At 39.0% G+C, this 12075-nt stretch overlaps 1 protein-coding gene across 1 annotated transcript in view; it reads right to left on the bottom strand.

The window, feature by feature from the left end:
• Positions 1–7837: 7837 nt before the first annotated feature.
• STON2 (stonin 2) overlaps positions 7838–12075 on the bottom strand; it is a 115054-nt gene continuing 110816 nt past the window's right edge. The window contains 2 exon segments of the mRNA XM_008574295.1: positions 7838–9254; positions 9256–9267. Coding sequence (XP_008572517.1) covers positions 9087–9254; positions 9256–9267 — 180 coding nt within the window. The 3' untranslated portion in view covers positions 7838–9086.

Here is a 12075-nt window from a genome sequence, read left to right as displayed (position 1 = left end):
TTTTTAAGCTACCAAGATTGGAGGTGGTTGGTTACAGAGATGTAGGTAACTGATATAAAATATAAGGCAACAAACACAGTAAAGGCATATAATAATTACTGAGTTAATGACAATGTTTCAGTTACTATGGCTATGTAACAAATTACCCCCAAAATTATTGTCCTGAAACAACCAGTTATTATGCTCACAGATTGTGTGGGTCAGCAATTTGGATAGGACACAGCTGGGATGGCTTATGTTTGTTCTGTGACATCTGGTGCCTCAGCTGGAATACTCAAAGTCTAAGGGCTGGAATACCTGAAGGCTCATGTACTTACATGTTTTGGTTGATTCTGGCTGTCAGCTGAGACCTTAGCTAGGCTGTCACCTAGAACACCTACATGTGACGTCTCCATGTAGCTTGGGATCCCTCAAACATGGTAGCTGGGTTTCAAATGTGAATGTCCTAAAAGAGAGCTAGGCAGATGCTGTACCCTTTTATGACCTAGCCCTGGAAATCGCACAGCATCATTTCCATTATACTGTCTTGGTTGGAACAGTCATAAGTCCATCCAGATTCAAGAGATGGGAAAGAGACTCCACCATATGATGGGGCTAGAAAGTTCTGGAAGAGCACGTGTGATGGAAAACATTGCTGTTCATTGCATTCATTTTAGGAAAATTCAGTCTGCCATAGTTAGCCATTTTTAGTATTTCTACTATTCTCATCAGATAGATACACTGATTTTCTCTAAATCCACCACTTAAACCATCCTAATTCTGCCTCCTTTACTTACATCGTGGTGTTCACCCTACTTGGTATGTACTTGTTCCTCTTGACTGTGCTGCTTTTTTGCCTTTTGAAGTGGTACCCTTTCCTTCAAGAGCTGGCTCAAAACATACCCTTCCTCTAAGTCTTTCCCTTGAACGTAAGAGGTCATTTGATATCCTCCCTCAGTTTCTAAAATCCATAATTTCAGCACCATTTATTTATTAGCATTTGTAGTACATACCTTGCATTATACGTTATCATCTTAAGTGTAATTCATTTTGAGGGTAAGAGTGGCAACAATTTAAAGTTTTAATATACTTTGTAGTTAAGACTGATAGTTTTGCTAATGTTAAGAATTACCGGGCCGGCCCGGTGGTGCGGTGGCGCTCCCGCCGAGGGTTCGGATCCCACATACAGACCGGTTCCCGCTCACTGGCTGAGCGAGGTGCGGGTGCAACACGGAGGGTTGCGATCCCGTTGCCGGTCCCGGTCCGGTATGGGGGCAACACTGAGGGTTGCAATCTGTTGCCGGACACGAAAAAAGACAAAAAGGAAAAAAAAAAAAAAGAATTACCTAAATGTTTATTGTTTTTGTTGATGATGGCAACAGAACCAAGGAGTAGACAAGAATATTCTGTGGTCAAATGCAGCTTTGTACACACATGTGAAATATTCCTTGCTAAAATGTATAAATGTGGCACAGTGTCCCAAAGCCAGTCTTAGAAACATTTCTGCGTGTGCTTGTTCACAATATGAATATCCCCTTTTCCTAACATTTCAGGATTAAGGATGTGCTCATTCTCTGTGGGTTTGACCATCCCTTCTTCAGTGGTTTTGGTTTCCCATTTGTTGCTCTCTTTCTTGCCCTCAAATTCTTTGTTTCCCAGAGGTTCATCCTTTCTTACTTTCAATTGATACTGGGATGAAATATCAAAACATGCAGTTACTACCCCTGTATTTCCTTACATGTAGATTTATGTTTTCATAAAATCTAGGCTTCTGAAATTTTCATGCCTTACTTTAAAGAAAAGATCTCCACAAGCTCATAATTTGGGTGCCAGCTGTAGAACTGAAGAGAATGTTACATACGGTTGTATAGTTTTTACATTGCAGAGAAGGACTCTTCTGAGAAGGTGGAGCTGAAATCCAGCCCTTGATCTACTTGCAGTGTTCTCCATGTTCTGGTGTGGGGCTTTGTCAGGCCAGAAAGTGGGGTGCCCTTTTGTAATTCAAAACAGGGGGGTCAACCGTGTTGCCCTTGGCCTTGATGGTACATTTACTATCAAAACTGTCTTCTAAATTTGGTGTTTCTGGAGGCCTGGGACCATGTCGCATTTACCTCTGTGTCCTTTGAGCCTCATAGAACACAGGGTGGGGGCTTAAAAATGTTTCTTGAATGTCTACTATATTGATTAGCAATTATTCCTGAAGAGGACAGAGTGATTTGAAGATATTAGTTATTACTGTCACCTGGAATGAAATTGACCCACTTATAGCTTTCTTATAGGTCGCAAAGTAACATAGATAAGAGCTTGGCGTCTAGAGTCAGACAAGTTCTACCACTTGTTAGCTCTAAAACTCTTGGGCAAATTAATTGATCTCTCTGTGCTTCAGGGTTTTTTTTAACCTATAAAATGAGGACAGTAATAATACCTGCTTCATAGGGTTGTTGTGAGGATTAAATGAAGTAATGCATGTAAAGCACATAGCAGTGTGCCAGCTATTGCTGGTGTTACTGTTGGGCAATGTAGCAGGAAGCACATTGGGCTTGCAAAGAAATTTATAGGTTAATTGTTAAATATGTGAAGTTTATTTGATAAGAGGTTTTGTAGTGGGAAGTATATAGTGTGTGTTTTATGTTTAATTGGTAGAAATAAAATGAGTTCAGAGAAGAAACTAGGTAGAAGGAAGGCCAACAAATGACTATGATGAAGATGATAGTGATGCTTATTATTGTTGCCAGGGCCAGCTTTTGGAAGTACTGTCTTCACATCTCTCAGGTCACATTGAAAATACTTCCAGTCAAAAACAAGTACTTGAAACTTTTTCTTCCAAGATCTGGAGGATTTTGTCTACATTAGCTCTCTCTTGTCTGAGGTGGGATTCCAGAGGCAGCACAGCATTGGGAAGGCAGATTTGCTTTGCTATTATTGAAGCACTAAAAAGTTTATGTAGAGAAAGTCCCACCACAAAGAACTTGATTCTGGCTTATAGAGATGAGAAGAACATTGCTTTCAAAATTCCTTCCTGCACCTGACCATGCTGCCTTGCCACAAAGAATATTCCTCAATGGGAGCATTGTCTACTTGAAAGTAGAAATCCCATCACTAGAATTTTTGTGGAAAAGGGTCAAAGACCTTGAGCAGAAACAAGGTCATTTCATTCATTTATAAATGAGATTTACCTTTGTGTGGTGTTCTTGGGTTTTGTTCTTATTTATTTATATTTTGGCTATACAGCTTTTTATTTTTATATTTTTCTTGACAAATCACATAGACTTTTTTTTTGGTGTCTGGCCGGTGAGGGGATCCAAAACCTTGACCTTGGTGTTATCAGCATCATGCTCTAACCAAGTGAGCTAACTGGCCAGCCCCTACAAATCACATATACTTTCTGGTTAGCTTTTCCCAAACTGAGCAGATTTTAAAAGTTCATAATTTTAAAATCTCAGGAAAGAATAAATTGGTAGACAGCTTTTTATTTGGTATTTTCGTAGCAAAAGAAATCGCAACTTTTTCAAAAAAACGTTGGGTGGGTTTCCGATAGGCTACTTGCAGAATAAATATAACCTGGTTCAGCATTTATAAATCAATGATTCTTTTTCTTTTGCCCCACTATTCAGTCTGGTAACCAAGTGCTTGCATTCTCCCTTTTGCACTGAGCCGTTCTTTTATATATATATATATATATATATATATATATATATATAAAAATTGTCATTTCTTATTAGAAATTGTGATATTGTGAAATACATATTTTGTCTTCATCCTGTTTTCTAACTTACATTAAGGGCTGGTCACTGGAAAGACCAAGGCATGATTGCAGGGTTGGAACTTTCAGCCCCATCTCCCAACCTCAGGGGAGGGGGGTGGGAGGGGCTGAAGGTTGAGTTGATCACCAGTGGCCAATGATTTAATCAATCATACTTGCATAATGAAGCTTCCATAAAAACCCAAAGGGACTAGGTTCAGAGAGCTTCCAGAAAGCTGAACATGTGGAAGGTCCTGGAAGGTGGTGTGCCCGGACAGAGTATGGACGTTCCACTCCCCTTCTCACATACCTCTCCCTATGCATCTCTTTCATCTGGCTGTCCATCTGTATCCTTTGTAATCTTTATAATCAATGGGTAAACATAACAAACGTGTTTTCCTGAGTTCTGTAAACAACTCTAGCAAATTAATTGAACCCGAAGGTGGAGTAGTGGGAACCCCTATTTAAACCAGAACCGTAACACCCGTGCTTGTGACTGGCATCTAAAGTTAGGTGAAAGTCTTGGAGACTAAGACCGCAACCTAAGGGATCTGACACTATCTCCAGGCAAATGGTGTCAGAATTGAATTGAATTAGAAGACAGCTAGATGGTGTTCTCTGGGGAATCTGCTGCAGAATCTGCTTCAGAATTGCTTGATGTGTGGGAAAGAAACCCCACATACCTGGTGACACAGAGCTGAGTCACTGTGTGAGTAGGGAGTAAAGAACAGGAAAAACACTTTGGTTTTTGGTTTTTCCTATTTCTAGGATTAGTGTCAGAAGTGTTGTGTTGAAGCCGGCCAATTAGCTCACTCGGTTAGAGCATGATGCTTACACCAAGGTCAAGGGTTTGGATTCCTACTGGCCACCATCAAAAAAAACCCAAACAAAAGTGTTGCATTGAGTGACTGAGTGAGTGAGAGAAAACACTTTTATTTTTTTCCCATATGCCTCCTTACAGAACCATATTAAATGAGTAAAGGGGACATATTTTGTACTGCCCAGAGAATCAGGAGAATTAAACTTGCTTCCAGCATTATGACAGCAATAACCTCTGAGTTTGTCAAAGAGAAAGAAAAGCAGTAGTAGGGAGGAGACTTTCCAGAGGCTCCAAAATGGAAGGGGGATTGATTTCAAGGAATTAGAAGAAAGTTTTATCAGAATACAGTGTGAATTTCAATCATTTTCAATTGAATGTTGATTTGTGTTGGCCGATTCATATTATTTTTGGTGCATTTTGCCACAAATGGGGAAAGCCATTTCTCTCAATCAACTATTGCTTTTTAATGATGAGAACTAATATAAAACATTAAAAGGCAGCATACAAGTTTGGACAAAGAGAAAGCCATGTGGGCATAAATAATCAGGGACTGTTGTAGAACTCTAAGATATGCCCCATTCTCTGCTACTGCCACCAGATCGGTGTAGGCTCTCAGGACTTTATGTCTTGTTAGTGAAGGAGAGAAAAGAGAAGTGGGGTAGGGGGGAGGAGGGAAAAGAAGAGAATGTCATGACCAGTAGGGTTTGCTGTCAACAGGTATAGAATAGATTTTGTTCTGTTCCTTTCTGTTGACCTAGACTGTGGTGGAGGAGGACATTAACTCTTTCTGAAAATTTTATCTGTACTTTTCAGACCTCTAAAAAAATTGTGAGTTTATGTTGGTTCTTTTTTGGAGATCTAAGATTTCTCTTTTTTGGGGGGACAATACTTCAATGGATCTATGACAGGATAGGATGGAATGGAAATAAAAATTGCTTTGCATAATAAAGGTGGAATATAGTGAAGACTTGTTTCATTTCCATTCAAGTTATTTTATCTGCCGTTCCACTCAGTGGGTCTGTGAGGCAGATAAAGGATGCTGTCAGGTCTGAAACAGTCAATTCATGTTGGAAATACTCAGGGAATGATTGTGTGACTCATTTTAATGGCTTCCCCACACCAACTATGAATTGAGACACATGGTTCAGGTGTCTGGGATCTTGGCTGGTGATGACTCTGTCAGTATCCTCAAGGAAGAAATTGAAAAATTAATTGAGGGTCATAGAGCAACTGTCATTAAAGAAGATTCGACTTTATGAACTATTTACATGGTTTTCAAGAATGTTGACTTTAGAACTTAATCCCCACTAAAGAAGGGATTTTAAGAAGAGTTTTTAGTTTTCCCTTGGCAGTCAGAGACTGTGGGTTTAACCCATTTACTCAGGCTAGGACCAAAGAAGAAGTTTAGTAAGGGATTGCCTCCGTGGTGTATTGTCAAAGAAATTTAGGAGCAGGGATGTATGATAATTCAGTTTTAAGTTCTTTCCTGTTTTTGTGCTGTAGATACTCACCATTAATTGCTAACCGTTGGTAAACATCTGTTATACCCACTGGCCTTGAATTGTTCATGCCTTGGAGAATGAAGAGGGGGGCTACCTTCATTAAACGAGATAATGTACCTAAAATACTTAGTACAAGTGGTTGCACCAGAATATAAATATTACATAAATGTTAATAATATTACGCTTTGGGAATGGAGAAAGCTGCCTTAGCCTGGAGGAACAGACAGGTGATAGTAGGAGGTGATCAAGGAGGAGCTGGGAGGAGTTTAGAACAAGAGTGGACAAATGACACTGTGGACATTTATATTCTCATCTTCACTTCCTCTCATCCTCTGGAATGTTAGGGAGCATGCTTGGCTTCAAACAGTTACTTGAGTAGTTATTATATGGAGATATTAAAGGAAAGAGGGAACCTAGAAGGCATAAGCCTTGTGACAATGTGGACCTTGACAATTTGGTCTCAAAACTTGTTCAAGAGGACTCTGGGAAAATACGGATGGAAGAATAGTGGGAGGGAGTAGAATATTCTGTATAATCCCCAACTGAAGAAAATGTTACGTGATTATTTGACTATTAACCCTTCTGTGCACCTGCTGTTACTAGTCCCAATTTTGTATTGACTGTGCTGTATAATTCTGTGTGTTCTGTTCAGGACAGAGATCTCTTGATGGCAGGGACCCACTGAACTGGTCTGAGTTCTCCCCCTGTAGATTCTTGTATTTTGCAATAAAATATCCTTGGTCGATTTGAAGTAAACAAAACACAAAGCTTTGTTTACTTGTTGCCTTGTTTACTTCATAAAACCTTTAAATCATTTTCCTTGCCCTTAATCTTTCCCATAGTTCAAAATACCCAGCACACTACTGACAGGTTCATCTTTCTAGAATAATGCTTTACTGGCAAGATTCCAGCATGACTTCCTAGCATTTACTAGATTGAGTCCAACCACAGGCTGGATGCAAGCTCGACCACAGCTTGGCCTAACCATCAATCTTGTCTCTTGATATGCATGAATCTTTCACCCAAGTCAGGCTGATCTCCTACTAACACAATATACCACTTCTAAAAAAAAAAAAAGATGACCGGTAAAGAGATCTTAACCTTTGGCTTGGTGCTGTCAGCACCATGCTCAGCCAGTGAGTGAACCAGCCATCCTTATATAGAATCTGAACCCATGGCCTTGGTGTTATCAGCCCCGCACTCTCCCGAGTGAGCCACGGGCCAGCCCCCCACATACCACTTTTATTCCTGCCTCTTCCCAACCCTAAATTCTCTTCCTCTTGCCACTGAGCCAAATTTTACCCACCTTTTCTCACCCAAAAGCCATCTTTCCTGTGAAAACGTCCCAAGTATTCTAGTCTATACTGACTTTTTCCCACCTGAGTTTATGTTGACATTAATAATATGGATTCATCAATTGATTGAACAATTATTTGTTGAGCACTGACAATATGCCAGGAACATAATGCAAATTTAATGCAAATTTATTATTTGCTTATGTACTCTTTTATATTTCTCACTATATGGGCATGTACTTATCTCCAAGAAAACCTTAAGGATTGTATCATTTCCATTTGTTTTCTCACAGAATTGGGCACAAAATAGGAAAACGTAAACATATCTTGAATTGACTGCATACTTGAATTATGCACATGACAAACTTTGGTATAATTAAACAGGTCATTAACTTGTCAATTTATGATCACTAGCCATATTAATTGGATGACGGCTCTTTTTAATAATAAACATTACTCTTCATGATGCCTGACCTCATTAAATCCTGCATAGTGACACTTTGTTTAAAAATTTTATTAATAGCTCATTTCATAGCTCACAAAAGGGTATTACAGATTACAATCAGCAGAACTGAAAACAAAAACCTCACCTTTACAGAGAGAGCCAGTGTATAGACTTTATTACATAGGCACATATTTTTTAAAAAGTAAACTGGTTTTACATTAAAGTAACCACAATAGTGCGAAAAGTTACATTGAATGAGGATGGAAGATGGAGGAAAATATAACTTGGATCAGCTGAAGTATTCACTGGATCTTGGGTGATCCTTTAAATGTTCATCCTGACACACTGAAATTCACTATGGACATTGCAAAAATGGGGGGTGAGGAGGGGTGCTCCCCTGTCATCCCCTGGCTAAAACACTGATTCTGATTAATCTCTTGAACATGGTAAAGTTTTGTTCAGGTTCTGTTGGCAAGTGGACACAAAGACAGAGTGAATGAATGGGGGCTTAGGGTCAGAGGAGTCCCTATCCTTCTCTTCCCTCACCCCCATACTTTAAAACCCTTTCACCCAACAGGCTGCTACCAGGATCTCCTCACTGCACATCTGCTCTCCTAGAACTGCTACTGTGGGGCACCACTGGGGTCGCTGATTCTAAAGCACATGGAGGCAAGCAACGGTGCTTAAGGCTTCAGTCATGGTGTGGCCAAATGGTGTCCACAACTAGAAATGAGGGTTTGATCTGAGGCAGAACGTGGGAATGAACAGGAGAGAAGGCTGGAATTCCTTGCTCTGTCCAGCTGGAATCAATCCATTACATCTGGCTAACACTAAGCCCAACCAGAAAAGAAACTAAAATCATACTCAAACACACCACAAGAGATGCTATTTATTTTTTGCGGCTGGCTGGTATGGAGGATCCAAACCTGTGACCTTGGTATTGCAAGGGTGCACTCTAACCAACTGAGCTAGCTGACCAGCCCCATAATTTCGGTTTTTTGGTGGCTGGCTGGTATGGCCAGCCCACCAAAAGATGCTATTTTATAGCTTGTACCTGTTTTTAAATTCTTTAAACTACATTTTCATGTTACTAACAGACAATGAGGAGGGTGGGGGCTATTGTCTTTTGCTTTCATTTGGTTTTGCCATAACAGTCTCAGGATGTTTGCTGGGTTTTTTCCCTCCCTTGATTTCGGAAGTCTTTTATATAAAAGGACATATCTATAAATCTAACACCCTACATCTTAACATTCTCAGTACTTTGGAGGGTTAGACCTCTTCTGCTTCAAGTAGTACCCAAATCCTAACACCCACTTTGGAGACCTGTCTGTTCCTCTTCACACTGTTTTGCTGGTGATGCCAGTGAAACTTCCAGGGCAGCATTCCAGCTGATCTTTACCACCCTCTTTGATCTTCCTTTTTAATCTGTATTTTAAAGGCAACTGCAAAATAGAGGGTTGCAGAGTTTTGTGTGTTTCTGTTGTCTGATCAGATGGTAGAGGGTAGAGGAGTAAAAAGGAAAAAGATAGACCAGCTGATTTTCCCAATTTCAAAATTTAAATCTCTTGATTCTTAAGAATTTAGGAAGAGTCATATTCATTCACATAAAGTTTCACTGAAAGTGGCACCAAGGGTTACTTTATAAAATAATCCATAGAACTAGAAACTGAAGCCCAGCTGGGAAAATAGCAAGTCATGTAACACAGTGATTGCCTCTATGACTATATCCTTTAAAGATTCACGGAAGCCCCAATTCTCCCTTACTAAAGCCATTATGGGATGGCTTTATATGGGCAATCCTCGGTGTCCTTATGTTTAGACTTTGCTCCCTTTAGGGAAGCTGGCTGCCAACACAGCACCTTGACCAGAGTAGACACTTGATGATAAATACTTGTTGAGTTGAATTAATTCTACTGTTTATCCCTGCTATGTAATCTTTTACTTTTCCTAGAGCTTTTTACTTTTAAGGGATGGCCTCTTCTTCAAGAATTTTGAGGCTTGGTAGCCAATGCTGTACTTGCTATCTCTCTATACCTTTTCACATTGATTTTTTTTTCTTTTTTTAAGAAGTCTGTTCTTTTAGGGGCCAGCCCGTGGCTCACTTGGGAGAGTGTAGTGCTGATAGCACCAAGGCCACAGGTTTGGGTCCCTATATGGGGATGGCCGGTTGACTCACTTGGGAGAGTGTGGTGCTGACACCAAGTCAAAGGTTAAGATCCCCTTACCGGTCATCTATTAAAAAAAAAAGAAAGAAGAAGTTTGTTCTTTTATAGCATCCAGTTATTATTCTCCTCTCCTCAGGCACTACCGGACACATTACTATGGATAGTTTCTGCCTTTATAGGCTTGGAATTGCAATTTAAGAGATTTACATTTTCTTTTTTTCAATTGTCAAAACAAGGACTAGACCTTCTTGAGATTTGCTAAGGCACACTAGATGAATTGTAAAAATTCCACATTCTTGCTTTAGTTAACACATGGGAAAATATTACTAATACACATTTGTTTTTTGCATTTGTTTTATACATCTCCTTCACTTTTAGTTCCTTAAATACATAAATATGAGTCACAATATCCAAAGCCAGTCTCATTTACAAAGAGCATAATTAAGAAATGATGCTTTGTGGGGAATTGGCACTTAGACAATGGTAATGTTTAGAAAACATCGTAGAAACTTGGTGAGAATGACCTGATTTTATATGAACAGTTGTCATGGTTTCAGTGGGAGGTGGTAGTAAAGTGTTAGAGACAATTTGTTTGCTAGATGAATTTTGTGGATTTAATTTTGTCAGATTTGTTTGAATTTCCTGTTAAATTGAATTCTTAACATGACCTAAACTCTAGATATGCTGGAATTAACTTATAATCATCATTCTTAGAAGAGTTAAATTTACCACTCCCAACTGGGAGGATTTCTGCAAGTAGGCTGGATGGTGGTGCTTCCTACTTACACCAATTTAATATTCCCAAGGCTTTTAAGAAAAAAATTTAGCTCATTCTCGCTTTCCCGCCACTAAACTTACTATGAATTATAAATCAGCTCTGAAATCATGATGTCATCTTATGAGTTTCAGCCTTACTATCTCAGACTTCCATCTTACTATGGTGACAAAATAAATACCCAGTAACGTTGGTCAGTGGTTCACATTGGGGAAAACAAAGACCTAGCACACCAAGACTGGCTGTGTCTCTATCAAATGCTTTCTTCTCCCATTGACCATTAAAATGGGCAAGGCTCAGGCTCACAGATCTGTTTGACTCCTAGGAACAAAGCTGAGTCAATAATCTTGACTATGGGCAGCATTTGTGCTACTGTAACTTTGGTCACAAAAATGTTTTTCAATATGAATAAAGTACACTGTAGTTCAAATTCAATGCTTAAGTACTAACAGTTATTTTTTGGTGGCTGGCCAGTACGGCTGACAGTTATTATCAGTTGACTCTTGGGGCAGAAATAAAAGGAAAGCAAAATTATTTAAGTCTTCCAGGAAACAGAAGTAGGCAGGCTTGCTTGCTTTACTATGAGTATTTGATGAAAACTAAGGGTCAAGTAGCCTTAGAGTCTCTGGGTCAATATTCTTTAAGCAAACATTTATTGAATACCTAATAATTTTCCTTTATTTCATGAATATATGTTTGCCTTACCAACAAGGTGGCTGAACACTATCATATTCCAAACGTTGTGCTACATACTGAAATAAAATAGGTTCCTTGCCTTCCTGGATCACATGTGAATAGAAATTACTCTCATTCAAATAAGAAATATTTTAAATAAAAAAATATTCTCAAGGATCATGAGCCCTGCCAATAATGCAGGCTCTTGATATCATGTGACATCTAATTTGTGTTCTCCTAGTAATACCATGTGTTGGTAAAATGAATTCACTTTTAATATTTTCACATTATTGATTACATAGACAGGGACTATTCATAACCACACACACACACAAAAAATCCAGTTTCAGAGTGGCAAATGTAGACTCTACACATCAAAAAGGTAATTTACCCAACTATGTTTTTCTATGTAGGTTATTACTAAAACACTAGGTCTAAAAATACATAGTTTTATATTCCCAAACCCCTAAATGCTACTCATAATCAGCTTACAGTAGTAGGAAAATAAATTTGATAAAATCAAGATGTAGGTTTTTAAAAATTAATAAATTTGCTCGCTGAATGTAGATAGCGGAGAAGAAAATTCCCCAACTCTTGGTTTAAAAAAAAAAAAGTCCAGATAAAAGCACAAAGGCAGTGAGAATTAACCAAGGTGGGGAAAATAAGATCCAACCAGC

The sequence above is a fragment of the Galeopterus variegatus genome, unplaced genomic scaffold, assembly GCF_000696425.1.
Source record: "Galeopterus variegatus unplaced genomic scaffold, G_variegatus-3.0.2 Scaffold1029, whole genome shotgun sequence".
Classification (NCBI taxonomy): domain Eukaryota; kingdom Metazoa; phylum Chordata; class Mammalia; order Dermoptera; family Cynocephalidae; genus Galeopterus; species Galeopterus variegatus.
The sequence above is the reverse complement of the archived record's forward strand: the minus strand, read 5'-3'. Positions and strand labels throughout refer to the sequence as shown.